This window comes from Colias philodice, chromosome 18 (assembly GCF_061535455.1).
Source record: "Colias philodice isolate Cphi_HAF_F1 chromosome 18, ilColPhil1 Martin Lab GWU primary, whole genome shotgun sequence".
NCBI classification, from domain to species: Eukaryota; Metazoa; Arthropoda; class Insecta; order Lepidoptera; family Pieridae; genus Colias; species Colias philodice.
In genome coordinates this window covers 7,743,153-7,770,957 of record NC_143103.1, presented here as the reverse complement: position 1 = coordinate 7,770,957, position 27,805 = coordinate 7,743,153, and the positions used below count along the sequence as shown (strand labels likewise).

The 27,805-nt window shown below is 34.8% G+C and overlaps 4 protein-coding genes and 1 long non-coding RNA gene across 9 annotated transcripts; 3 read left to right on the top strand and 2 right to left on the bottom strand.

The window, feature by feature from the left end:
- Nucleotides 1-404: 404 nt before the first annotated feature.
- On the top strand, nt 405-5,990 carry LOC149480612 (eukaryotic initiation factor 4A-III). 3 transcript variants are annotated; one of them, XM_089706309.1, is made up of 6 exons: nt 405-577; nt 686-837; nt 920-1,255; nt 1,426-1,648; nt 1,825-2,079; nt 5,617-5,990. In XM_089706309.1, exons 2-6 carry the CDS (start codon nt 690-692, stop codon nt 5,867-5,869), a joined length of 1,215 nt encoding a protein of 404 aa, XP_089562435.1. In that variant the 5' UTR covers nt 405-577; nt 686-689; the 3' UTR covers nt 5,870-5,990. The 3 variants fall into 3 exon arrangements, with proteins under 3 accessions (XP_089562435.1, XP_089562433.1, XP_089562434.1); XM_089706307.1 differs by having other exon boundaries at nt 682-837; XM_089706308.1 differs by having other exon boundaries at nt 405-581.
- A 608-nt stretch (nt 5,991-6,598) lies between these two features.
- Nucleotides 6,599-8,138, bottom strand: LOC149480611 (ubiquitin-conjugating enzyme E2 J1-like). The gene has a single exon (XM_089706311.1). It carries the CDS (start codon nt 7,951-7,953, stop codon nt 7,204-7,206), a length of 750 nt encoding a protein of 249 aa, XP_089562437.1. The 5' UTR covers nt 7,954-8,138; the 3' UTR covers nt 6,599-7,203.
- A 3,541-nt stretch (nt 8,139-11,679) lies between these two features.
- LOC149480610 (uncharacterized) lies at nt 11,680-12,157 on the bottom strand. The gene is made up of 2 exons (XR_016317048.1): nt 11,889-12,157; nt 11,680-11,780 (listed from the first exon to the last, which is right to left on the bottom strand). It is a non-coding gene; the product is annotated as an uncharacterized LOC149480610 (long non-coding RNA).
- Nucleotides 12,158-12,299: 142 nt separating this feature from the next.
- On the top strand, nt 12,300-26,964 carry Sf3b2 (splicing factor 3b subunit 2). The gene is made up of 13 exons (XM_089706590.1): nt 12,300-13,288; nt 13,571-13,701; nt 14,335-14,498; nt 15,327-15,522; nt 21,109-21,318; nt 21,668-21,870; nt 24,016-24,166; nt 24,541-24,744; nt 24,930-25,005; nt 25,197-25,365; nt 25,555-25,661; nt 26,265-26,458; nt 26,756-26,964. Exons 1-13 carry the CDS (start codon nt 12,451-12,453, stop codon nt 26,822-26,824), a joined length of 2,712 nt encoding a protein of 903 aa, XP_089562716.1. The 5' UTR covers nt 12,300-12,450; the 3' UTR covers nt 26,825-26,964.
- Nucleotides 17,296-20,965, top strand: LOC149480609 (uncharacterized). Of its 3 annotated transcripts, XR_016317022.1 has the most exons (3): nt 17,296-18,207; nt 18,385-19,013; nt 20,735-20,965. XR_016317022.1 is itself a non-coding variant. In XM_089706591.1 (2 exons), exons 1-2 carry the CDS (start codon nt 17,697-17,699, stop codon nt 20,747-20,749), a joined length of 474 nt encoding a protein of 157 aa, XP_089562717.1. In that variant the 5' UTR covers nt 17,296-17,696; the 3' UTR covers nt 20,750-20,965. The 3 variants fall into 3 exon arrangements, 1 of the variants encoding a protein (XP_089562717.1); XM_089706591.1 differs by lacking the exon at nt 18,385-19,013 and having other exon boundaries at nt 17,296-18,155; XR_016317023.1 differs by lacking the exons at nt 17,296-18,207; nt 18,385-19,013 and adding an exon at nt 19,690-19,998.
- Nucleotides 26,965-27,805: the final 841 nt, after the last annotated feature.

The window sequence follows — 27,805 nt, the reverse complement described above, 5'->3', positions numbered from 1 at the left end:
TAATGAATTGTGTAATCGGTGTAATACACAGTCCGTTTTTGAGGAAGAGTAAAACAGCTATTTCTAGTCCATATAATTTGTTCACGTTTAAATTAATAAAAAAATATATTACAAGATTAACAAAATGTTTGAATATCGATACAAAAAATCATATATTATATAAATTTATAGCAATTTTATTATCGTGCTTGATTTATTATCAAAGGTTAACGTTCTATGTACTGTACTAGATTTTTATTGTTATAGTGTGGATGTCTAGAGTAATTCTAATATTATTTATTGATTTAATATGTAATAGTTTATTTTTCAATATCGAGAATGCTGGTTTACAATTTTACTTAACCAACATTATTAAATATCTGTATTTTATTGTCTATGATCTTAATGCCGCCATATTGGAATATTAAAAGTCTATTTTCCATAGATAAAGTAACACGCATTGTACAGCGATTGTAATTTGTAGTTTTGCTAAATTATAATAAAGTACAAGAAAGAGGAATAAATATAAACAAAAGAACTTATAAACGTGTATCGTTCTGTCTGAATACGTTTATTTATTACAAATATATATAAATAGGTAGGTGATAATAAGATTGTTATTAACGATTGTTTTTCGTGACATGGTTTCATTAACCGAAACTGAAAGTGTAGAAATCTGCAATTAATTAACTTTTTTTAAAGCTAGAGCGATGACGTCGTCCGAGGTATCGTTTAGTCGAAAAATAATAGAAGATTTGTCGAATGTTGAATTTGATACAAGCGAGGATGTGGAAGTTATACCAACTTTCGACTCAATGGGATTGCGTGATGAATTGCTGCGAGGAATATACACATACGGTACTTTTACTTGTTTTTACATTTTTATCTTTATTTTCCGTTCTTAATAATGTCATAATACTTTAACTCTTTATTTCTTTAGGGTTTGAAAAGCCGTCAGCTATTCAACAGCGAAGCATTCTGCCGATAGTTAAAGGGCGCGATGTGATTGCTCAAGCACAATCTGGTACTGGTAAAACAGCAACTTTCTCAATCTCTATACTACAATCGTTGGATACCACTCTGCGCGAAACTCAAGTACTAGTACTATCGCCCACAAGGGAGTTAGCCACACAGATCCAAAAAGTGATACTTGCCTTGGGCGACTTCATGAATGTCCAATGTCATGCTTGTATAGGAGGAACTAACTTGGGTGAAGATATCAGGAAGTTAGATTATGGCCAACATGTTGTATCTGGAACACCAGGCAGAGTATTTGGTAAGCTTTTCTGTAATTTAAATAATTACATCCATCTCTAATAAAACATTCATCAAGAAGTAATGATACAAAGTATAATTTATGAATTTTTCACATAAATAACTTTATTAAAATTGGCTAAGCTTCAAATAATAATCACAATATATACTAATCAATTCTCATATTTACAGACATGATCAGAAGACGTGTACTTCGTACAAGATCAATCAAGATGCTTGTACTTGATGAAGCTGACGAAATGTTGAACAAGGGTTTCAAAGAGCAAATCTATGATGTCTACCGTTACTTGCCCCCAGCGACTCAAGTGGTGCTCATTTCGGCTACATTACCCCATGAGATACTTGAAATGACTTCAAAATTTATGACTGACCCCATAAGGATCTTGGTTAAACGGTGTGTATACAAAATAAATATTGAAACAGTTATTTCTTAATTTTAGACGTACATTTCGATTAACATGCAAAATTTATATATATATTAGTTTTTTTTTAATATGTAAAACTTAAAATAGTTGTAATCATTTTATAGTTGTATTCTATATTTTAATGATAATGTTTGTTCCCTTACAGTGATGAATTGACACTTGAGGGTATAAAGCAATTTTTCGTGGCAGTTGAACGTGAGGAATGGAAGTTTGACACATTGTGTGACCTGTACGACACATTGACCATTACTCAGGCGGTAATATTTTGTAACACAAAGAGGAAGGTCGACTGGCTGACACAGAAGATGCAGGAGGCTAACTTTACAGTCAGCTCTATGCACGGAGATATGCCACAGAAGGAAAGAGACAATATTATGAAAGAGTTCCGATCTGGTCAAAGGTATGGTTTTTTCATAAATTACAGACATGTTACAGGGTTGATTTATTTAAGGCTGCAGTCTAGCAAAATTGCGTTTTCAACAAGTTATTTGACAATTTTTTCCCGGCTAATGAAATGATAAACTGAATTTTTTTTTCTTGTTTATCAATTAGTGTTATATACGCAATGCGCGTGAATTTTTTCACATTTATAAAGTTACTTTATGTTACCTTAATCAGGCCTTCAAGATAAGTCTCTATCCCCCAAAATCATTTCGAGCTAAGTTTGTGCACTCACTACGTTGCAACCGATTACAATTTACACAATCTGATCAGCGCATTATTATCCTTATATAGTCGTTATTAAAAACTGCTGAATACAATTTCCGAAAAACTTATGATTTTCTTAATTAGAACGTTATAAATTCATTAAATTTCCCATTTTTTGCCTTACAAAATCTATTGATAAATACTGCTAAAAGTTATTTTTTCCATTAATTTATTCGAGTTGGTTGAAGACCAATGAGTATTAATCCTTTAAAAAAATTTTTTTTGAATTTTGATAATTCTTTAACTATTAAAAAAATATTTAAAATAATTAGGAAAAATCCTAGCGAATTTCTTTAGTCGCGCTCCTTGGGCCGGAGCGTTCTGACGTGTGCTCTACGCTCGATTTTCCTTCATACCGAAGTGAAAGTTGCTCTACTCCATTAAATTTAATATTTTTGTTAATTGATTATTTTTATCTTAGTTTTGTGCAAATATTCGTATTTTTAAACATTTGATTTCGATATGGAAAATAAACGAAAAAAATACGCGTGTAACTACTAGAAAAAAAATTATCTTCGAACATAAAGTTAATGAAACCAAATAGATTGCAAAGGTGATTGGCAACAATTTCTTTATTTTACGGGGTGTCAGTAAAGGGATGTAGGTATATTTCTTTAAAACTGAAGTAAGCTCATAAATTTTCTTATAATATAATTTTTTTGAAGTTCCAAAAATGTTTATTTTTCGTTTGAGAAATACGAAATATAATATAAACTTGTATTGAGAACTTGAACTTCCTAAGTTCATCCGGGGAAATCCCCATACGGGGAAAATGATTTGTTTACTCCAAAATTGATCCGAGGTGTTTTAATTTTTTCTTCTAGTCATTTTCAACGTAGCGGCATTTTGTTTGATTATTAATTTTGTAACTTAAATACAGGATGTTGGTTTTATATTCTGATCTTACAGACGCGCTGACAAATTTAGTCCGCCATTTCTAGTTTAGTCTACCAATATTAAAACGAATGGATTATCATCACATCATCAAAACTCAGATGTAATGGAAGATCACAATAACATAGAAAATTCAGTGGGTGTTGAGAACTAAACAAACAGAAGTAACAGAGACGCGAAGAATAAAAAAAGAGGACGAAACGATAATTCGTTGATGCTTTCCCTTTTCGACGTATTGTTAGGGTACATCACCAATCTGCATAAAACAAAACTGATGATTCCCAATTGCTGATTAAAAATGAAAAACAAATAATCGACAACAGTGGTGAAAATTTGCTGATCACAATGAAACATCCTTCAGTGGTAGCAGATTTACTCATTTAAAATGTATCGGTGAACAGCGTAAAGGAGAGGAGGACAGGAAAACATTATGAATGTGGATGGTGGATTGTATACAGGGTGTAATCGATAAGTATGTGCAGGCGATTATAACGTTATTATTGCAGGTATCAAAAAACTTAAAACTGATATCGAAATTAATTTACCTAATGAGCAAAATGACAATAATAACTTTTTAAAAGTATAACGAGAAATATCTAAAAAATTTACTTTATACACTCCCATATCAAAAAGGGAAAATGGGACTAGTAGAAGTTAAATGTCTAATTCCGGCAAAAGACATGAATGCGGAAGATGCGGTTAAAAAAAATTAATATTTGAAATACAATGCAAAAAATAACACTTTTGTCATAGATAAGAATCATGACTATTTTTTCCAAATTCAGGGACAACTAAACGTTGCAGAAGCAGAAGTCTGCTTATTTGCTGTTTGGACTGGAGTGAATCATTCGTTAAAAATATAATATATAAAAAAGTATGTAACGTTTAGGCAAAATAAAATGATGGACCATTATCAAGATTTTACATAAATTGCCTACTGTCAGAATTGATTGATTCGAGACTTCAGCATTCGATGTCCATCAAGGACCCATCCTATATCATTCAAGCGATTGAAAAAAAGAGATAAATGCAGTGCAACCGATAAAGCATCAGAATGCTAGCAAAAGATTTATTAGGTTTATCAATATAAATCTATATATTATACATAATATAATAAATCTGTAGAAGACGCGAAGACTGACATCCGCGCGGACGGAGTCGCGGGCGGAAGCTAGTCAGAAATAAATATCTTTTGTTTTCATTTGCGTATTTTTCTATTTAATAATTTTTTGACACAAACATTACATTTTTTTTATTATATAGGTACAAAATTTGTTTATCCGTTTTATTAGTTAAACTGAACAACTTTCACTAAGAAAATTAGGTCGAAAAAAATGTATAGAGTTATGCATTTTGTATGGAAAGCTTATTTTTTTTTATATTTCGTCCAAATTTCTTTGTAAAAGTTGATCAGTTATATAAACATGAAGTTGAAGATATCAATAGAAAGTATTCGCAAATTTTGTGTACTGATAAAAAAAAATCACCCGGTGTAATTTTCACGAAAATTGTTTCAAATTGTCATTTTTGGTACTTATTACGAATATTAAATTATGCATACGAATGATTTAATTTTTAAAAATTAAGTGGAGCAACTTTCCCTTAGTACATTTGTATTATTTACATATAGGATGACAGGATGCATTTGTTTGCACTACTAGACCAAGCCCTTAATACCTTTGCATTATTTCTTTATTTATTACTATAGTTTGTTCCTAGGGCAGGCGGAAATTCGTACAATAACCTAACAGGGGTAACCAACCTTTGTGTAACCTGAGAATATTATTAAAGGGTGAAAGTGAAAATCTTTATTTCAGTAACCTACATTACATAACACTTTGACTTGATTATATCTAACTTACTTTGCAGTAAGGTGTAGGTATGACACAATTTACAACAAAAAAAAATGTTGGACCACTTCTGCTCTTAGGTTCTAACTTCTAAGTGTTTTATAATAAAAATAATAATAAATATTTTAGTAACATCTTATGAAATTAGTGAATTACATATTTTCTTTTAGTAAATAATTCACAGTTAAAACAAGTAGTCAAAACAAGTTTGTTATCTCTGAACGACCGCATCGCTCACCTCACCTTGTACCATGAAAAGCGGTACGCTGCGTAAACAATAAAGTAGTGTATGAAGAGCGATAGGTATCGTTTTATTTTGATGATAACATAATACTTCGTGTCATTGTACGAATTTCCGCCTGCCCTAGGAATATACTATAGTTAATTCACTGAAATTTATATTTTGGCCAAGAATTAATCAATATGTTATTTACTGATAATAACATAATGAAATAATAACATAACCCAAATGTAAATTTTTTCAGCCGTGTTCTGATAACAACAGACGTCTGGGCTAGAGGCATTGATGTACAGCAAGTATCACTAGTCATCAATTATGATTTACCCAACAACCGTGAGTTGTACATCCACAGAATAGGCAGATCTGGTCGTTTTGGACGTAAAGGTGTTGCCATCAACTTTGTCAAATCAGATGATATAAGGATTTTGAGAGATATTGAACAGTACTACTCCACACAGATTGATGAAATGCCAATGAATGTTGCAGATTTATTCTAGTATAATTTTTAGCATGATCTGTTTTGTGGTAACAGTGTTTTCATAAATTACATTATATGACTTAAGTATTTACGCTAACTCTTAGATGTATGTCTATAATATTAAACTTTATCTTCGTAATTTTATGTGTTTTATTTAAAATGATAAATCCATTTTCAACATACAAATTTATTATAACTTATCTAGTAAAGAAAAATCTTATCATTCCTTACATTAAACATTATCTATATTTAAAATTTAAAATATAATATATTGATAAATTAAATACTGCAGCATCTCAATGCATTGATTACATCAAAATATTAATTGATTACATCTACAGTATTTTAATAGTAGACTTATATCTAACATGAATAACAAGAGTAATAATAGAGAAAATTTTAAACTGTTGGGCTGTCTTTAATAAATATAAATAAAATTATTGATATGGCTGAAAGTTACCTTAATTTATTATCTTATATCAGTTTTGTTACCATATTTAGTAAACAATATGTGACTTCAAAAGTGTTATCTGTACTGTGGCAGTGTTATTCATTAGTTATATTATTTTGTAAGAGAATTATTCTAGCAGCAATACCAAAGTGGATCTTGTTGAATTGATGGTGAAGTAATTATTTATAATGGTAATATGATTCAAGAAATATTTGGAATGTCTTTTCTACATTCATTATATGTATCTGTGTCTTATTTTTATAGGAATACTCACACTATACAATACAAAAACAACTGTTACATTATAATCCAATATAATTTTAAATAAAATATAATATATGCTAACAATCACAAAAAAAAATCACAATGTAAAGTGATGTTTTAATAACAATAAATGTTGGTTTTAATAAAGTTTTGACAGTCAAATCTCAGTAAAAGTCTATAGTACTTTATTAGTATAAAACTATAAAGTAATAAAATAAATTCTTGGTATAAATAATCCAAGGCTGATCTGATAATTGATAACTAAACATCATAGTATGCTAAGATATCCAGTATCCACTCATCAAAAAGCTACTATGCATTGTCAATAACTTATTCCTTTTTACAGTGAAACATGATATATGCAGGATAAGCAAACAGTTCTGATAAGTCAATATTATTCATAATTTTACTGCAAAAAGACACCAAATTGATATTTTTTTTTTGAAAAATATTCTTATTAGAAAAGCTAATAATATTAAAAATCACAATTTTACATAGACAATTTTCCAACGCCAGGCAATCATATTAAAGATTTTACTAATGCCAAACACTTGATGATATTATTTGGATAATATTGAGTAAATATGATATTTTATTAGTATACTTAGGCCTAAGGATACAATTTTTATACAGGATGCTTATAATTCTGTATCAACAGAGGCATATGCATTCCAGCGCCTGTATATGAATATAGCAACTGCTCCTATCAACAATGCAACAATGATTTCCAACATTTGATCTAAAAAGGTGGTGCTATTGTCAACAGATTCCAATACTTGTGGCTCAGGTTCATAAGCTGGTTCTTCAGGGGGTTTAGCAGCCTGTTCCTCTTCTCCTTTAAATGCGATTTGATTAAGTACAGATTTCTCTTCTTCGGTAATTGGTGTAGCAGCATTTGAGGACAGCAGAGGTGCAATTTCACCACACTGTGTACACACCCAACTTATAGATTTTTTGGCAAGTTTTTTACGCTCGTCGGGTGAATAATCCAATGCCCCAATAGTTCCCTCAGCAGGAGTTGGCATAAATGCAATCAAGGCCAACAAAGCTGTCCTTATAGACCACGAAGGTTGCCACGTTTCGGGATGGTGTCCTGAGATTGATAAACATATTTTCTTATTTACCTCAAATCTTCCATTGGGTGTTAAAAGTATAATGTGGGGTGGGTGCATAGGATATTCTTTAGGCAACAATATTCTTCCATGATATATCCCACCTTCAAAGTCGGTTCCCGGAGGACCTCTTACTGTAAAATGCCATTCAAATAGATTATCCTCCAGGGGTCTAGCACAGTATTCTTCAGTCGCTTCTGCTAGTTCTAAAGCCTCTCGCATTAATCTTTTAACACCTGGGCATTTTGTGTTGTATTTATCACTCATATCAGCCATTTTTTAATTTTTACTGCTAATTTGTAAACTACTAAATACTTGAAAAAGTACTGATTAATTTAACTATTCTAATGATGTTTATTTCACAATCTGGGTGATAATTTATGTGTGACGACTTCTCATTCCACAAAGTAAAAAAATCCAATCACAAACTCACAGATGTTTACGTTACGAAACAGAAAGATACAGTAAAGCGTCTTAAGCGTCTTATTTACGGTCCATCTTGACGTACGTCCCGCCAAGGTCATACACGATGCACGACGCAAAACGACAGTGAATAGCGTTGACGTACGTCAATAATTATTATTATTATCTTGCTGGATGTGCACGACCAACTTTTCATCCAGCAAGCACCCCCACCACCGCGAACGTCGTGCAGATGGACAGTGAATAGCGCGGACGTACAGCAGATTAGTGTTGCCAACAGAAATTAATGTAAATACTTGGAAACGTGGCCTATTGATATGATTTTTTTGTGATAACTTAGTGAGTACATGAGCAAGCAAGAAACGGTTATTTTTGATTTTTATGTACACAGGAAATCCCAATTATCATTATTTATTTATTTATTTATTTGACACTTCATTACACACATTATTTTATAAAATATAAAAGTAAATAATAAATCACAAATCCATTACTTTTGGATCAACCTTGTACACATGGACAGTTTATATTCAGAAGTTATTATTTTAAAAGAGCTCCAAGGCGAATTGTTGAATAACACAGATTTTATGCAAAAGTCCACTGCAGAAAAATGGCAATTTATTTAAAAAAAATATCTTGACGAATTTGTTTGTTTAAAAAAAAATGATTAGTTAAATACTCTCTGTTCCCGCCACTTTAGCATTAAAGAGTCTTTTCGGTCATGAATGTGAAGTGGCGGGAAGAAAGAAACCGAGCTTCATTAAAAATTAATTAAAAATGAGCTCTTGAAATATATAAATTTAGATTTGGAATGTTTGGATTCATATAATTCATTTAAAAATAATGAAAAATTCTTAGTTACTGCAAAAAGTACAAAAAAATACATTTTTAAAAATATTTATTTACTCTTTATTTACCTCCTTTAAAATCAGATATACTCTATTTCTTCAAATAAAAGTTGGCAACCCTAGCCATGCTTGATGCGCGCACGATCGTCAGTAGGATACATCCAGCACCGCGGCCTTGAGCCGACGTACGTCGGGGATTGACCGTGAATAAGACGCTTAAAGCGTCTTATTCACGGTTATTTACTTTTATATTTTATAAAATAATGTGTGTAATGAAGTGTCAAATAAATAAATAATGATAATTGGGATTTCCTGTGTACATAAAAATCAAAAATAACCGTTTCTTGCTTGCTCATGTACTCACTAAGTTATCACAAAAAAATCATATCAATAGGCCACGTTTCCAAGTATTTACATTAATTTCTGTTGGCAACACTAATCTGCTGTACGTCCGCGCTATTCACTGTCCATCTGCACGACGTTCGCGGTGGTGGGGGTGCTTGCTGGATGAAAAGTTGGTCGTGCACATCCAGCAAGATAATAATAATAATTATTGACGTACGTCAACGCTATTCACTGTCGTTTTGCGTCGTGCATCGTGTATGACCTTGGCGGGACGTACGTCAAGATGGACCGTAAATAAGACGCTTTATTCACGGTCAATCCCCGACGTACGTCGGCTCAAGGCCGCGGTGCTGGATGTATCCTACTGACGATCGTGCGCGCATCAAGCATGGCTAGGGTTGCCAACTTTTATTTGAAGAAATAGATTATATCTGATTTTAAAGGAGGTAAATAAAGAGTAAATATGGAGTAAATAAATATTTTTAAAAATGTATTTTTTTGTACTTTTTGCAGTAACTAAGAATTTTTCTTTATTTTTAAATGAATTATATGAATCCAAACAATCCAAATCTAAATTTATATATTTCAAGAGCTCATTTTTAATTAATTTTTAATGAAGCTCGGTTTCTCTCTTCCCGCCACTTCACATTCATGACCGAAAAGACTCTTTCAGTAAATGCTAAAGTGGCGGGAACAGACAGTATATAGCTAATCATTTTTTTTAAACAAACAAATTCGTCAAGATATTTTTTTTTTAATAAATTGTCATTTTTCTGCAGTGGACTTTTGCATAAAATCTGTGTTATTCAACAATTCGCCTTGGAGTTCTTTTAAAATAATAACTTCTGAATATAAACTGTCCATGTGTACAAGGTTGATCTAAAAGTAATGATAATTGGGATTTCCTGTGTACATAAAAATCAAAAATAACCGTTAACCGTTTCTTGCTTGCTCATGTACTCACTAAGTTATCACAAAAAAATCATATCAATAGGCCACGTTTCCAAGTATTTACATTAATTTCTGTTGGCAACACTAATCTGCTGTACGTCCGCGCTATTCACTGTCCATCTGCACGACGTTCGCGGTGGTGGGGGGTGCTTGCTGGATGAAAAGTTGGTCGTGCACATCCAGCAAGATAATAATAATAATTATTGACGTACGTCAACGCTATTCACTGTCGTTTTGCGTCGTGCATCGTGTATGACCTTGGCGGGACGTACGTCAAGATGGACCGTAAATAAGACGCTTATCACAGTGTTGCCATTTTCATTATTTTTTTACAAACATGACGTCGCACTGCCGCGGCCGAGTCGCACTGGGTCGCAGTCAAGTCTCAGTGCAGGGTTTTTAGTTTTCTTGCTATAATCGCCGTTTTGATGAGAAATATCCACAACCGCCACTATTTCTTGCATTCGTTGTTATACAAACTGCAATTTTTCTGTATGCAAGCTATATGCAAGTCGTGTTGATAGCCTATTTGTATTGTGTGTAGAAATTGACTTCTTGTAAGATATTGTGCAGCATAAGTTAGTCGGTTCTAAAACCGTTCGACTCAAATTGCTTATATTATGCTACATGTTATCTGATAAGTGGACAAACACAATTACCTTCTTTCAAAAATACGAGATAGGTCCACTGCTAAGGTCACAGCTAAGGTCCACTGTGTTGTTGTTTTTCAAAATGTCAAATAAAGTTATAAGAGTTATGTTGAATCACGCTTCATACTAAATATTTTGCTTGCTTTGAGCCGGCAAACAAATAAGTATTAGGCAAACCCACATGTTACTGTATGATACACTGTAATACAAATGTTATTTACTGTATCAACGTTCTGTATAATATATAGGCAAACATTCGGGTTTATACGTACTAAAATATATTCTTGCACCCAAGTGACCTTGGGGTTAGTTGAATCGAATAATTAAAATAGATTCTAATACCTAGTGAATATCACTGAATAGTAATCACAGTGTGAAATCTTAAATCATTAAGTATAGGTAAACCAGAATCTGATGGCAATTAGGGAAATCAAAATTTTGAGTGTGCAACCACAGATTAGAGAATAGTTACTGGTGCAACCCTAGGGAAAATGGACTGAACGATCTTGATACTGCTTATTTTTTAGTTTGTTCTCAATATCATTAGTCACATTACATAAGTGGACAATACTGTACTTAATAATGAGATATCCACTTAATATTATGTGGGTACATACTTACATGTATAATATACAATATATTACTTTTATACAGGTAATACATATTATTATTTACACAATATACCTATATTTGTATGTTCATTATCATTATGCCATGTAAAAATATCGATGTTATATCGATAGAAAATTAGACTGCTTATAATTTTTTATAAAATAAAATAAAAATAAAATAAAACTATGTTTATTTTCGTAAGTATAAACAGATACACACATTATAAAATTGACTTGGACAGCTTGGACTTGACGAATAGCCGTATTGGAAACTCCTGTAATAAGTTTTCATAAAATTATATTCCAATCAACAAACAATATTATAGTTACCTACATATAATATTTTTTAATTGAAAGTATCAAAGCGGGTAAGTCCAATTTACCAATAAAATCTTCTAAATTGAAAATTGTGATGTGTTTGACCCTTCTTCATCAAATATTTTTCTATACACATTATAAACAACACCTCTTGCTTGTGATCACAGCGGCTTTTTCGACATTTTCGAAGATTTTTTAGACAAAATCCTAAAATTTATTTATCAACTGCAAAAAAGACAAATAATTTGACAACCAATTTGATAGTTGTCAAATAAGTTGCCACATGAAAATCTTTTATTTCTTAAATATAAATATGCCATCAGATTCTGGTAGAACTATAATGATCTAAGTGTGAAATAGATCTACTATGTGTCTTTTGAACTTTTTTGCTTTTTAATGCTGTAGAATAATTTAGAATCTGTGCATGGCCAACACTACGCTGGCCAAACGCTGGCAATTGGCATTTCGCATACCTCAATGTCAAAGTTATTGTGTGACATTTGTTGCTGCAAGCAAGCGAACGCGTTTATTGCTTATTGTGAAGATTTATAACTTTTTATAATAATATTAACGTAACATTAAGTTATGACATATTAGTTTTAAATTAGAAAGTTAATATTATAAGAAATGGACGGACCTCCCGGCACGGGAAACACTAATAAAGGTGGATCGATGGGTCCACCAAACATACCAAACTTTCCTCCAATGCCGCCACCGCCGGGTGCAATGGGCAATAATAGCATGCCGCCTCCACCTGTTGGGCCTCCTGGCAGTATACCACCAGTGACTTCTTCAGGTCCACCGATTCCTCCTCCCGGAATGGGGCCACCACCCGGTATGATTGGTATGGGTCCACCTCCACCAGGTATGGGACCGCCTCCTAATATGGGACCACCGCCACCTGGCATGGGGCCACCTCCAGGAATGGGTCCTATGGGACCACCTGGTATGGGACCGCCTCCTAATATAGGACCACCGCCGCCGGGCATGGGGCCGCCTCCAGGTATGGGTCCTATGGGACCTCCCGGTATGGGAGTACCTCCAAGGATGCCACCTGGAATGATGAGAGGAGGACCTAATATGAAGGGTAATTTTAATCAAGGAATGGATATGGGGCCTCCGGGTATGGGACCTCCACCAAACATGCCACCTCCAGGTATGGGTCATGGCTCATGGGAAGGGCAAGGACCCCCACCAGGATGGAATAGACAAGGAAGGGGGGATGGTGGTTCAGGATGGGATGATCATGATGATCAAGAAGAAGAAGACAATAATGAAGATAGTGGAGCTCAAAAAAGTGAACCGTTACCATCTTTACTTACTATGAAGATTGATACACCAGAAGAATTCAGAAACAAGCCAGCTCCAGTAGGAGGGGTAGTTTTGCCAAAAGCTTTGGAAGAAGCCCTGGCTTATAAAGATCAGAGACAAGCTGCATTAGGAAATGAAACAGAAAAGGAACCTGGTAAATGTTTAACATAACATTACATACATTAACTACATTCAGCTTATTTTTTCCAAAATGTTTCTAAAGATGTTTTCATTTTATCCATTTTTAATGAGCAAATAACAGTAATGACTCAATTCAATAAAACATTTAAAAACAATAAAAGTTTATACAGCAATATGTGCAGGAAAACTGTTTTATCAGTACACCACTTGCAATACTTACCTGAATTTTGTTATAAAAAAATTATAATAAATATACATTTCCTAAAAAATTCCTATCATCACTTGAATTTTCCAGAACAAAAACAACCCAAAGCTCCTCCCGCGCCTGTGATTAGCACCGAGTATGATGCTGAGGAAGATGAAGGGGATTCTGACGAAGAAAATATTCCAGAAGCACCTCAACCACCTGTCATATCAAAACAAGAGGTATAGATAAGTTATTTTCTTGTGATAAATAACTATATGGTAATTTATTTTTAATTTAAACATAAGTTGAAAAAGTTCTTTAATAACATAAATATAATATAAGCTTTTCCTCATCATACAAAGGCTTCCTATTCTTAAAAAATATTTTCATAATATGTTATTTATTGACAACATTATAATAAAGTTTAAAATCAAATACATTTTAACTATACAGGGTGACTGGTAATTCAACGTGATCCTTCAAAGGGGTTATACTAGAGGTCATTTGCAACAAATTAGGTCCAGTTAACCAGGGGTCAAAAATGGATGGTTATTGAGCTATGACCCTTTTCTTTTTGAGGTGATGCATGTTTTGGGCAAGTTTTTTTTTAAACTGATCGTTCATTTTTCGGCTTTCAAAAAAATATCAATTGAATGTTAACAGTGTAGTAGTTTTTTCATAATTAATTGTTTTTGGTAAAAAGGCAGAAAATTTTCATATCAAAATCCGTCATAGCTCAATAACTATCCATTTTTGACCCCTGGTTAACTGGACTTAATTTGTTGCAAATGACCTCTAGTATAACCCCTTTGAAGGATCACGTCGAATTACCAGTCAGTAGTCACCCTGTATAAACTAATTAAATCTTACAGGCACAACCAAACAAAGTGAACAAGAATAAGCGTAAAAAGAAGAAGAAGAAGGCTGCAAAACAAAAACGCAAAGAGGAGAAATTGAAAGAAGCCCAGAAAAGTTCCAACAAAGATGAGTCTCAGACATCTAGTGATAAAGAAAACAAAAAGGAGGCAGAAATTGAGTAAGTTTGATTCAAATTAGCGTAAGGCCATTTTCTCATTGCGATACGCACAGGCAATTCAAGTATTCTGCAAGTCTCGGAGACTAGTCACCGCGAAGTATCTCACATACATTGTACCGGTAGCGTAGTGTGCGAGCCTACATACAAATGAATGTGAGATACTCCGCGGCGACTAGTCTTCGAGACTTGCAGGATAATTGAATCGCCTGTGCGTATCGTAATGGGAGAATGGCCTAAGTTTTATTTGTGGTGTGGCCCTAAGACGCATAAAACTGAAAGAATAGAATAAATTCAATCGCTCTGGCGGGTCACAAGTGACTGAATTGGTCAGGCATCCGCTCTGGATGGCGTGAAAGGATGCGGTTTCGAGTCCTACCTTGTGATCGAATTTTTTTATTTCTTTATAAATTTATAAGTTTGATTCACTTAAATAAAATTATGCCATGAATTATATTAATAAATTTCTAGTGTTTGTATTTTTCAATTATTTTTCTTTAAAATAATTTTAAATCATGCTCAATTCATCATTGTTATCATTATTGCATGGTTTATTTTTGAGAAATTTTTGAAGAATAGAAATTATAGTAAGGTACATAAGTATTGCAATTTTCTTTTTCTGTTTTTTGATATTTTAATCTTCTTGTTTTCCAAGTCATAATATAACAAAATTTCCAAATACATATTACAAAATCCTAATAAAAATGTTTTACATCAATGATATTTTTAATTATAGTCACTGTGATTTAAGTTAATATTCTGCATCTTATCGTGGTTTGCGTTTATTTGTTTACATAATTTTCAAATTAATAGTAAACCATAATTTCACAGATATGTGCAAGAAAGCATTCAATTCCACGAACTGGAGCCAATGTATCGCCAATTCCATCGTATTCTAGAAGCTTTCAAGATCACTGAGATCAAGGAGGAGGAAATTAAAGAAGAGATCAACAAAGATCTGCCGAAGCCGAGCAAGCTGCTTGAGAAAGTCACTGATCAATTTGCCGCTGATGAAGAGGCTGTTGAGGTAAGTTATATACAATAATTATCTTTATAATATGATTTACAAACAATATGGTTCATCTCAGTGATCTTGTTTCATTTGCACTCAATCTTCAAAAAACGGCACATACCCGAAACGCAAAACACCCGCAACATATACCCAGTTAGATGTCAAAGAAAGATGACATGTATCAACTATTCTAAGTAAACAAATTAAATTATGTACCACTACCAAAACACTAATAACCTATTTACCACAACATTCATAACCTTTTTACTCATACTAAATTGGTTAAATAAAAAAAATGTATGCTAAGTAGGAAGAAAGTGAAAATGTTTTGTTTGAGTAGAAATAAATTAACTTGGTGTTTGTTTCAATTTCATAAATTATTCTTTTTGTTTGATTACGACGACGCTAAAATGTGTGTTCTTCTTACATTTTTACGTCTATTTTAGGTCTGTAACTTTCAAGCATAGATTTTAAATCACTTACCAACATAATATTATGGAAAAATCGATGTAGATAATATGATGCTTATCTAGTTTCTATTTTTTTTACATCGAATAAAATTGAACTGTGAACATGGCGTCTACACTACTTGGCGCTATTATTTAAAACTTCTGAAATTCGAATTTGATATTCGAACATTGTATTCGAATTTCTTTTTTTTTAATGATTACTTCAATTAATTACCTATTACATGTACAGTATGGTTATTGGTTATATTGTAAGATTAATTCCAAACAAAAACGGTATATCAATATCAATAAAAATATATTGTAACAGACAGTAATATGTGTTCTGTGGTAACGGACGTGACGTCGCCTGTCACCCCCGTCAAGCCAAGCCGCCATGTTGACATCCCCTCCTGCCAGCCGCCATGCCACCGCCATGCCTACCAGCCAGCCACGCGGAGGGGATAAGCCTATATATTAGCTGGCCATTGTTAAACGTGGATCATTCTTGTTAGAACTTTCAAAATAAAGAAGTGTGTCGTTACGCTGCAATTTTATTTTCACCATTGCTTCACAAATCAGAAGCGGGATGAAACGACATCGGCCACAAGTTTATCGACTTCCTGACGAATCAATGTCGGAGGAAGATGAGGGTACTTCTTCACCGCCTGCACGGAAGCTGCTCAAGAATCTGCTGGAAAAAGAAGTAGTAAAGGCTTTACGCAACCTGGAAGATGACCCCCAAGCTCCAAATAAGTCAAAAGTCCATCGTGCTGCATCTTTAATCCCGGAATTTGACCCTGATAGTGAGGAATGCACGGTACAAGCATGGATTCGTAAAATTGACCAAATTGGGGAAATAAATGGATGGGACGATACAACTAAATCATTTTACCTACAAGATAAGCTGCGAGGTCAAGCAAAGAAGTGGTATAATCGTTTAGAGAACTACGATTACACGTGGGAACAATGGAAGGATATGCTATTGCGAGCATTTCCTCGATATCGCGATTATGGAAACATGCTTGAAGAATTACTACAAAGGAAAAAGCAACCTACAGAGACGATGACAAAATACTATCAAGATAAAATCGCCATGTGCTTCCGGTGCAAGTTATCCGATAGCGCCAGCGTTTCCTGTATCATTCGTGGTCTGCCACTATCGCTACAACCTAACGCTCGAGCCTTCCAATGCCACACGCCAGGAGAGCTTTACGAAGGATTTTTATGTGCACTTGACGACTACCGTACTTTACCTATCGACACAAGGTTTCATAAAAATTTGGTGAGTAGGCCATCTCACCTGGATAAAAAGTCAATGCCACCCAATGTCGACTCGAAACAGACCCGTGTCCGAGATGCAAGAAAACTGGTCATTTACTGCGTGATTGCTCCCTACCTGACACACGTACATGTTATAAATGTGGAAATAAGGGACACATTGCTTCACGTTGTTCTACAATTGCCACGGAAAATAGAAGATCTATCTCAACCGACAACATAAAAGAAGTAAATGTACTACGCCCTTATAATGAAATATACAAAAAGGTCGTTAAAGTCAATGGCATCCACGTGAAAGCATACATTGATACCGGCAGTCAAGTCAACGTTTTAAACGATCAAGTATCGAACGCATTGTCATTGGATGTCAAACCGACGAGTGTCATTTTAAAAGGATTCTCCGGTGGACTCTCAACGAGTCGTGGAGAAGTCGAATTTCAATTAGAAATTGACGGTATAACCATGAAATGCCACGCCTACTTGTCTAGCATCAAAATGGCCGATGTTAATCTTTTAATCGGTCAGCCTGTCATCAACAGCGAAGGTATGACATTGACAGTTAGCAAAGGCATAATCAAATTTAATCGTACTCAAGATCCCAATCCCATTTGCGATATTGAGGCTATCGAAGACCATGATCGCTTTAAAGTCGTCACAGTCAACGAAGAGAGACTTCCACCTGGCTCTTCCATCATTCAAGTGCGGGTTCTCGGAAATAAGGTCGGCAACGGTGTGGTTACACCGCCTCGGCATCATGAGCTGCAGGGAGTGGCCTACTCTCTTCCATCCACCCTGCTCACTGGTGAAGACGGGTACATCAAAGTCATCAACATGGGCTGCGAGGTTATCGTGTGGCCGCCGGGAGAGGTCCTAACCAGGGCTGAAAGCTGCCAGGAGCCTCCACTACAGCCAAATAGCCAGGTACTTACCCTTGCTTGCCATAGATTTGCCGATTATAATGCTAATAATATAGGTCAACCCTCAACTACTGACTTATGTATAGGAGGTGTAAAATTAAACGACAAAAATAGGTCCGTTAAATAATAAGCAACATTCAGATCTTATCAGTTTATTAGTACAATATAAACATTGTTTTGCTAATGGTACAAAAGATCTAGGGTGCACAGGTTTAGTGCAAATGAAAATAAAGCTTACTAGTGATCAGCCTATTTACCGCCAAGCCAGCCTTATCGATTATCGCATAGCGAACAAGCAGTAGTTCAGTCTAAAGTAAGTGAATTATTAGATGCCGGTATTATCAAAGAGTCTGAATCTAGTTATGCATCTCCGGTCATTTTAGTCAAAAAGAAAAACGGTGACAGTAGGATGTGTGTTGATTACCGTGTCTTAAATGCTATTACCGTAAAAGATAGATTTCCATTGCCAAACATAGACGATCAGGTTTCGAAATTAGCGGGCCACAAATATTTTACGAGTTTAGATATGGTTCAAGGCCATCATCAATAATTACGTGTTAGTAATGAAGATACACACAAAACTGCATTCTGCATTCATAACACCTCAGGGTCATTTCGAGTACACTCGTATTCCATTCGGTTTAGCGAACGCGCCATCCGTTTTTATGCGGTTGATAAATAAAATAGTTGAATCTGTAGGTAGAACTAAAAATAATAATGTTAAAAACAAACATGGTAAACGTGAAATTTTGGCATTTCTGGACGATTTACTCTTACCCTCGAATGACGTTATGTCAGGCGATATTTTGCAAGCGGTACCTACTTGTCAAACTTGAAGTAGAAAATTGAAAATTAAACATGAGTAAGTGTTCGTTCTTGCAAAAAGAAATAACGTATTTAGGTCATAAATAGACATCGGATTATATGCACTAACAAAATGCCAAAATATGCATGCAAATATGCACTAAAAAAGGCCGAAATATGCACTAAAAACGACTGATATGCCTAAAATATGCACAATACAAAATCAAAAAACCTTTATTAATTTTAAATTTAAATCAAAGATTGTACAAAAACAGTGAAATTTTCTTGAAATTAAGTATAGTTTTTGTGCCAATATACAATTTAGCATTTCCAAATTTTCGAGCGCAAATTTGTGACTTTTGTCACCCGCGAGCCCTGTGTTGCCTTAGACCTTTCCGGGCTAAATCTAGCCCTTTTTTGGAATTCAACCCGTGTTTTAAGTTTTTAGCCCCAAAAGGGTAATCTAGCCCTATTTTTAATGTCTCAAAAATTACTTAAAATGGAGCCCATTTTGTAATTTTTTGCCATTTTACCATGCCAAAATAGGGTTGGTTTACTCGCTGAGCGTTCTGATTGGCTAATAAAGGTTAGTCGACCAATCAAAACTCCCGCTACTTAACGAAATATGCACGATTGGGGAAAAAGGCTATAATATGCACTAACGCCGTAATTAGAGAGTTTTATGCATTTGCATATGCAAATATGCAAATGCATATAATCCGATGTCTAGTCATAAAATATCGGCTAAGGGTATTCAACCGGGCGATTCAAAGTTATTAGCGGTGTCTCGTTTTCCAACACCGACCAATGTTCATAGTGTGCGTCAATTTATCGAGTTGTGTAGTTATTTTCGTAAGTTTATTTACAATTTTGCTATCATTGCCCGCCCTTTAACCGATTTAACTAAAAAGAAAGCTTCGTGGATATGGAGTAGTGATCAAAACAATAGTTTCGAACAATTAAAAAAGTGTTTGTGTTCCGAGCCTGTGTTAGCTTTGTACGATCCTGTGCTTTGTGTGTAAATTAGGAATAGCAGATTGATGGTACGTTGCGACCCGTTTTATATTTTAGTAGGGTGACAAGTAAAGAGGAAAGCATGTATCATAGTTATGAACTTGAAACTCTTGCCGTTGTAGAATCCTTGCGTCATTTTCGCGTATATATAGTAGGAAAAAAGGGTTAAGATTGTTACTGTTTGTACAGCAGTCCGCGCTACGCTTACAAAACGTGACATTTTACCACGTATCGCAAGGTGGTGGCTTTCTATACAAGATAACGATATAAGCGTAGAGTATAGGCCGGGGGAACGAATGAAACATGTAGATGCGTTAAGTAGACATCCAGTAGACACTATGAACGTAAATCGTCTCGAAGTAGCGGATTGGTTTTATATGGTGCAATGTCAGGATACTAAAAGCGAGCGCTAGAATGAAACGTAACTTCGATAGGAAACGAAAATCCGCTCACATATATAAGAAGGGTGATTTATTGCTAACGCGTCAAGTACCTACTTGTTCAGCATCCAAAGTTAACACTAAACTTGACTTGCATTCCGGTTCTTATGTCGTAACGAAAGTATTGGGCAATGATAGGTACCAAATTAGAAGTATATAGAGTTTTAGTGGGTTAGTAGCTGCAGATTCGTTGAGGCCCTATAAAAGTATTGTTACAGTTTCTGATAGTGCTAGCAGTTCGGATGAGCAGATGGAAACCGAAGATCTTATTGATTTATTAGATAGCTAATTATTTTTGTTGTTCCTGTGGGAACAACTGTTTCAGGATGGCCGAGTGTAACAGACAGTAATATGTGTTCTGTGGTAACGGACGTGACGTCGCCTGTCACCCCCGTCAAGCCAAGCCGCCATGTTGACATCCCCTCCTGCCAGCCGCCATGCCACCGCCATGCCTACCAGCCAGCCACGCGGAGGGGATAAGCCTATATATTAGCTGGCCATTGTTAAACGTGGATCATTCTTGTTAGAACTTTCAAAATAAAGAAGTGTGTCGTTACGCTGCAATTTTATTTTCACCATTGCTTCACAATATATTTTTTAATCAGTACACAATTGGCGGAAATATCGATGAACATATTAAGTATACAAAAAACCTCTTTGGTTTTGGAAGTCAGTTAAAAATACAAATTCTATCCACAGAAACACGCCGCAGAAGAAAAAGAGCGTTTATCCAAACGCAAACTGAAGAAACTGTCTCGTCTATCAGTTGCTGAACTAAAACAGCTGGTACCGAGACCAGATGTCGTCGAGATGTATGACGTCACCGCCAGAGACCCCAAGTTGCTTGTGCAGCTCAAGGCTCACAGGAACACCGTTCAAGTGCCGAGACATTGGTGTTATAAACGGAAGGTAGATAGAAATAGCAGTAGATACTTTTTGTAATTTATATGATAGGTTTTAAATTGTTACATGATGTTAGATTGTTTATTCAAACATTATTTTTTATCCATAAATAAATAATGGGATCTTTATATTGTTATTAAAATTATGTACCGAATCATACATAGATACGATAGTATATGGTAAATTAGATTTCTGTTGATTCCGCATAATATATTACTTTGTGGATGTTTCTTATAATTTATTTATTTATAGTATTCTTTAGAAGTTCTTGTTCTATAAAATAATAAGTTTGACGATCGATAATAATTAATGATCGTCAAACTTATTATTAAAAAAATATTAATTTTATTCACAGTATTTACAAGGTAAGCGTGGTATAGAAAAGCCACCGTTCGATCTACCGGACTTCATCAAAAAGACGGGCATAATGGAGATGCGTGCTTCCCTCCAAGACAAGGAAGAGACTAAAACGCTGAAGGCAAAGATGCGCGAACGCACGAGACCGAAGCTAGGCAAGATCGATATTGATTATCAGAAACTTCACGACGCTTTCTTCAAGTAAGTATGGGTATAAGAAAAATACGGTAGATATTATATAATTTAAATTTATGCTAATTTCAAGTTCTGCGAAGAAAATGATACAAAATAACCCAGTACAAAGTACAGAAAAAAAGTAAGAACAAAAAATAAATTAGCCCTAAATTCAAATTTGTTTGCTGTAGTAGACCGGGAGATACTGACACAAAATTTCGAGTCATTTGTAACAGGATGGCGGTTCTACAGGGGTCTTTGTACGCAATGACAAAAAGAAAAACGATGGTGTGAACACTGGTACCGGTGGCTTAGTCGCGTGGGCGTTAGTCGAACTCGTCGTAAAAATAGCGAAAGTCAAACGATTTGTAACACAAAAATTATAGAATTTACCGATAGCCCATAAAAAAGAAGTAGGCGGTAGTGTCATGCCATACTTTTCCGGTGTGACTTACAGCCCGCCATACCGACGCAAATGTGTTGATTTAAAAAAAAACAATCCAACCATTTGTACCAGGCTAACTTTTGCACAGGTAACCATCGTCGTGTAGCCATTTACGAAAATCACCATACCATAGTTTTCGGAAGATTCCAAATGGTCGCCATACCGCCGAAAATCTGCAAAAATTTTTTTTTTCGCCAAACTTTTTGTACCAGTATTGCATTTGGATTTTTGGAGAGTATTTGATAAAATGTGACCATTATTATATTTGCCATACTTCTAGTAGGGGGAAAAAGTGCTGCCATACTTCATAAATAAATTTATTATTAATTTATAGAAGTGAAGATTTCTACCACCTAGATCTCTGAAATTTTGTATTTATATTTGTTGAACCTCAAACTTATAGGAAAGATTAATGCCATACTGTTACAAATCGTTCAAAATACGAATAAAATCATACAATAAAAAAAAATCTTATACACATTCGCCACCTCCCACAGGTATGGCATTATCACACTTCTATTTATAATCATTCAGGAGTTGTTGAAAAAAAAATTTAGGGTGTTACAAATGGTTCGGCGAAAAAAAAAATTGCAGATTTTCGGCGGTATGGCGACCATTTGGAATCGTCCGAAAAGTATGGCATGGCGATTTTCGTAAATGGCTGCACGACGATGGTTACCTGTGCAAAAGTTAGCCTGGTACAAATGGTTGAATTGTTTTTTTTAAATCAACACATTCGCGTCGGTATGGCGGGCTGTAAGTCACACCGGAAAAGTATGGCATGACACTACCGCCTACTTCTTTTTTATGGGCTATCGGTAAATTCTAAAATTTTTGTGTTACAAATCGTTTGACTTCGCTATTTTTCCGACGAGTTCGACTAACGCCCACGCGACTAAGCCGCCGGTACCAGCGTTCACACCATCGTTTTTCTTTTTGTCATTGCGTACTAAGACCCCTGTAGAACCGCCATCCTGTTACAAATGACTCGAAATTTTGTGTCAGTATCTCCCGGTCTATAGGGTTTGGTTATCTTTTGAAGTGAAAATTCTTTAGGCGCGTTGAGAGAATTTCAAGGTCGCCTCATGGCAGTACCGTCACATCATGGATTAAATCGATATCATTGAATCTTGCCAAAGATGTTTCACTTCTGACACGTGTGCTCGGCACACACACTCTTTTTAATAAAAAAAGTGCTTTATTATTATAAAAAACTTATAATAATAAAGAATTTAATTGTTTGTAACTGTAAAAAATTATTATGTGCTGTATTTGAATACATATTTTATTATTAAATGTGATCATGAAAATGGGTTATTGAACTCGTACATTTTGATCCATTTGGTCCAGCGTAACTGCTGACCATGTCGTATTTATTTAGCATTGTAGCGACAGGTGCTCTTCATAAGGTAAGTAACAACGTTTTGTATATGATAATTGATAAGTAGAATAAAAATAAAACTCATTAAACAACAGAAGTTGGTTTAATACAATTATAAATTTTATAAGATGTGGGTTCAATTTTTTTTTATAAATTGCGAGCAAATGCTTTCATGTTATTGTATTTTATTGAAAATTTTATAATCTTTTAATAAATAAATGATTAAAATATGAATAGCACTGTTTACCAAAAAAGGCAAACATTTTACAGTTTTTGTAACGATTACTTCTATGCCGATAAATAAATATATGCAAACAACATGTTATTTTATTTTAAACTCTTTTAGATGGCAAACGAAACCTCGCATGACGATCCACGGGGATTTGTACTACGAGGGTAAGGAGTTCGAGACCCGGCTGAGGGAGAAAAAGCCGGGCGATTTGTCGGAGGAGCTACGCACTGCGCTCGGTATGCCTGTTGGACCGGGATCTCATAAGGTTTGTGTGTAAAATATTAAAGTGTTTTAAATTTCTTTTCAAATCCGACGAATATAAGCTTTAATTGATGGGTCCATTTTCTTCATAAAAATTCGTAGGATTATCCGTTAAATCTTCACGAATTCTAAATTCGTAAATTGACGAAATGGAGATTCATTCAGGAACATCAGCTATTATGTACATAATTTTGTTTCGAAAAAATTACACGAATCAAGAAAATTAAGCATATTATATAATACGCTCAATATCACCAGGAAATATTCATACCATGCTACGTAAAAGGGGAAATAAGCCAAAACAACTACGTCGAGTTTGCTAATATTATGTAAATTCAATTTATATAATACGCCAATGATTAAAACATAAATTCGCAGGTGCCACCCCCATGGCTAATAGCCCAACAGCGTTACGGCCCCCCTCCCTCATACCCCAACCTCAAGATACCCGGGTTAAACGCACCCATACCGGAGGGTTGTGCGTTTGGGTACCACGCGGGCGGGTGGGGCAAACCCCCCGTTGATGAGACCGGCAAGCCCCTGTATGGGGATGTGTTTGGGCACCATTCGGCTGGACATGATGTGAGTATACATAGCAGGTATTTAGGGTGTCCCAAATAATGTTTGACAAGTTCGAAAAACAATAAAATTATGACAAAAAAACAATCTAAGAGATTTAAAAGGTTTAATATTTAAAATAAATTAATTGTTGATATCAATGAAAAGACACGAATAAGAAAAAAGTAAATTATTTAATCAAATTTTAGGACAATGAAGACCAAGACATTGATAGAACTCTTTGGGGTGAATTAGAATCCGAATCTGAAGAGGAATCAGAAGAAGGTATGTGATTTTGTTATAATACAGAAATTACAAATCATATCATAATTAAAGGTACAGAAGGATAGGAAGAATATAATTAGAATTCGTCATATTGCAATTTGAATATTTTTATTATAGAGCAAAAAAGAAAGGTATAGCTTGAGAAATCAACATTCTTATCTCACTTTAAATCGATCTTTTTCAATCAATAGAAGAGTCAGACGAAGGGGAAAAGATGGGAGAAAGTGACGTGGCCACCGGAGTAGCGACCCCCGGCGAGGGTCTGGTCACACCGCTGGGCATAACTTCCGTTCCACCCGGTCTGGAGACGCCAGACACTATCGAACTGAGGAAGAAGAAGCTGGACGCTGATATGGAGGGGTCGGTAGACATATTTTAAACTAGAAAATGTATAAAATGAATGTAGTTTCAAAAATGATTTAAATTTTTAACATGCTCGAAAAAATTTAGAACATGTTGTCCAAAATGTAACCTAATTCGTTTAATGTCATTCGCTGATATTTATTTGTTAACTAATATTATAAGAAATAAAAAAAACATGTGTTCTAGTGGTGAGACTCCGGCCCTGTATCAAGTGTTGCCAGAGCGACGCGTGGGCTTGACAGCAGGAATGATGGCGTCCACTCACGTCTATGATATCAATGCTGCGAATCCGGGTATGTATTACGTTTAATTTTATTGTTATAATATATTAGAAAATATATTGTATTTATTGAAAATGTTGCTATTTGAACAAGAAATAAAAAACTTTGAAAGAAATCAATATTACAATATTAGCTTACTTATTTAGACTTATACACCCTTAGCTCATCACTCACCCTTGAGGACATTCGCTATGATCATCTGGACATGTCAAAGAATAACTGTAGTAATTTTTAAAACTACACGATTTATTTCCGCTAATATTATTAATTTTCTCGGACTAGTTTCTGACTGTAAAATTATTGCACTATACAATAATTTTGATGTTATTAACACCGTTTCTAATATTTCTATATACAAGTGCTTATGATAAAGCTTCCAATATTAAAAAAAAAGACGGGATGCACTCCGGGAGTGCCGGCAGAAGTGAAAACTTGATTATTAACGTTGAGCATGTTTGATATCCATTCGTCTTACGCTTTTTCTATCAGGTCACGTGTCCTGACGCGAGTTTAAAATTTTATACCCAATTTTACAGAAAAAGTGCTCAACGCCGCTAAAGAAGTTTTCACTTCAATAAATTATGGTGTAAATGGTAATTATAATAACTTTGACAGGTAAATCCCGCGCGTCCGGCGAGACGAGCAGCGGCGTGGCTGCCGGCGCGGTAGAAGTGGCGCTCGACCCGTCGGAGCTCGAGCTGGAGCCCGAGGCGGTGGCGGCGCGCTACGAGCGGCACCTGCGCGACCAGCGGCCCGCCAAGCAGGAGGACCTGTCTGATATGCTCGCGGACCACGTGGCGAGGCAGAAGGTGGGTTGATGGGTGCTATAGTGTGGTACAGACGAGATGTGATCTGATAAAACCCTACGCTATCACATGATATGAACAGACGCTATAATATGATATGAACAGACGCTATAAATTGACATGATCAGACGCTATGTGTTATGACCAGACGCTGTTATCTTATATTACCAGACGTTATAATAAAACCCGTTGTAAAGAGGAATTATATAAAATCTAATCACTCAAATATATTGTATGTATAAATTGTGTAAAATTACGTGTAAAGTAATCATTATTAATAATAACTTTTTTCTTTTACAGAACAAAAGAAAGCGGCAACAGAATACAGACTCAAAACAAGCAAAGAAATATAAAGAATTCAAATTTTAAATTTTATCATCAATTTATGAATAATGCAGTTACAGTTCTATGCATTTAACATGGAAATACAATTATGACATTGGTGTATTCAAGTTTTCATCATATGAAATATAGACTAACCTAACCTTAAAAATAAATAAGTGAAAATGATAATTGTGTTTTATTAATTAATTTCCTTCTATCATCAATTTTGTGGCTGTACAGCTCACAAAAAATTCCAAGATAATAAAATGAAAAATATTATGGTTTGGCTACAGATTTAATCAATGAAACTTGACTATAAGAACCGCTATGTTTGTAGAAACTTCCTTTGAATGTGCCGTTTGCTCTAAATAATACGCTTACGGCTCAACCTAAATACCGCGTAGTCTAGATTGCGTAGACTTACTCCTATATACTATATAGCATAGAAAACATCAACACTTGGATACAACACCAAGAAAGAATACTAAAATATAATAGAAACATTTATCTAGCTACTCTATCTCTGAAGCATTATAATTAATAATAATAATTATTTACTACTAGCTGCGCTCCGCGGTTTCACCCGCGTGGATCCGCTCCTGTTGATCGAAGCATGATGATATATAGCCTATAGCCTTCCTCGATGAATGGGCTATCTAACACCAAAAGAATTTTTGAAATCGGACCAGTAGGTCCTGAGATTAGCGCGTTCAAACAAACAAACTCTTCAGCTTCATAATATTAGTATAGAATTGATTTTTAAACTGTAACGTAAAATTACAGCAAGCATTTCTAGATAAAATAAATACGCCCAATTTCAGTAAGTATCCTTCGAAAAGAAAAACAAGAATTCAATCAGTGCAAGTCGTAAAGTCGGCAAGGCGGGCCGATCGCTTAACTTCAATCATAAAGCGGGCTTAGATGAATAAGCATTCTCTCACACGCAAGGCTTTGATTTATTCCGCCTCGTAAACTTACTGATAAATTTTATAGAGCCGTTAGGAGAGGTGGGGTTTTCGATTTTGC

What these genes read in the sequence shown, in the direction of transcription:
- LOC149480612 (XM_089706309.1), top strand. Translation starts at nt 690, where the DNA reads ATGACGTCGTCCGAGGTATCGTTTAGTCGAAAAATAATAGAAGATTTG. An exon ending in GCGAGGAATATACACATACG is followed by an intron (nt 838 to 919) that starts GTACTTTTACTT and finishes TTATTTCTTTAG; the next exon opens with GGTTTGAAAAGCCGTCAGCT. An exon ending in AACACCAGGCAGAGTATTTG is followed by an intron (nt 1,256 to 1,425) that starts GTAAGCTTTTCT and finishes TCATATTTACAG; the next exon opens with ACATGATCAGAAGACGTGTA.
- LOC149480611 (XM_089706311.1), bottom strand. Translation starts at nt 7,953, where the DNA reads ATGGCTGATATGAGTGATAAATACAACACAAAATGCCCAGGTGTTAAA.
- LOC149480609 (XM_089706591.1), top strand. Translation starts at nt 17,697, where the DNA reads ATGAAATGCCACGCCTACTTGTCTAGCATCAAAATGGCCGATGTTAAT.
- Sf3b2 (XM_089706590.1), top strand. Translation starts at nt 12,451, where the DNA reads ATGGACGGACCTCCCGGCACGGGAAACACTAATAAAGGTGGATCGATG. An exon ending in CTGTCATATCAAAACAAGAG is followed by an intron (nt 13,702 to 14,334) that starts GTATAGATAAGT and finishes TAAATCTTACAG; the next exon opens with GCACAACCAAACAAAGTGAA. An exon ending in TTGGACCGGGATCTCATAAG is followed by an intron (nt 24,167 to 24,540) that starts GTTTGTGTGTAA and finishes ATAAATTCGCAG; the next exon opens with GTGCCACCCCCATGGCTAAT.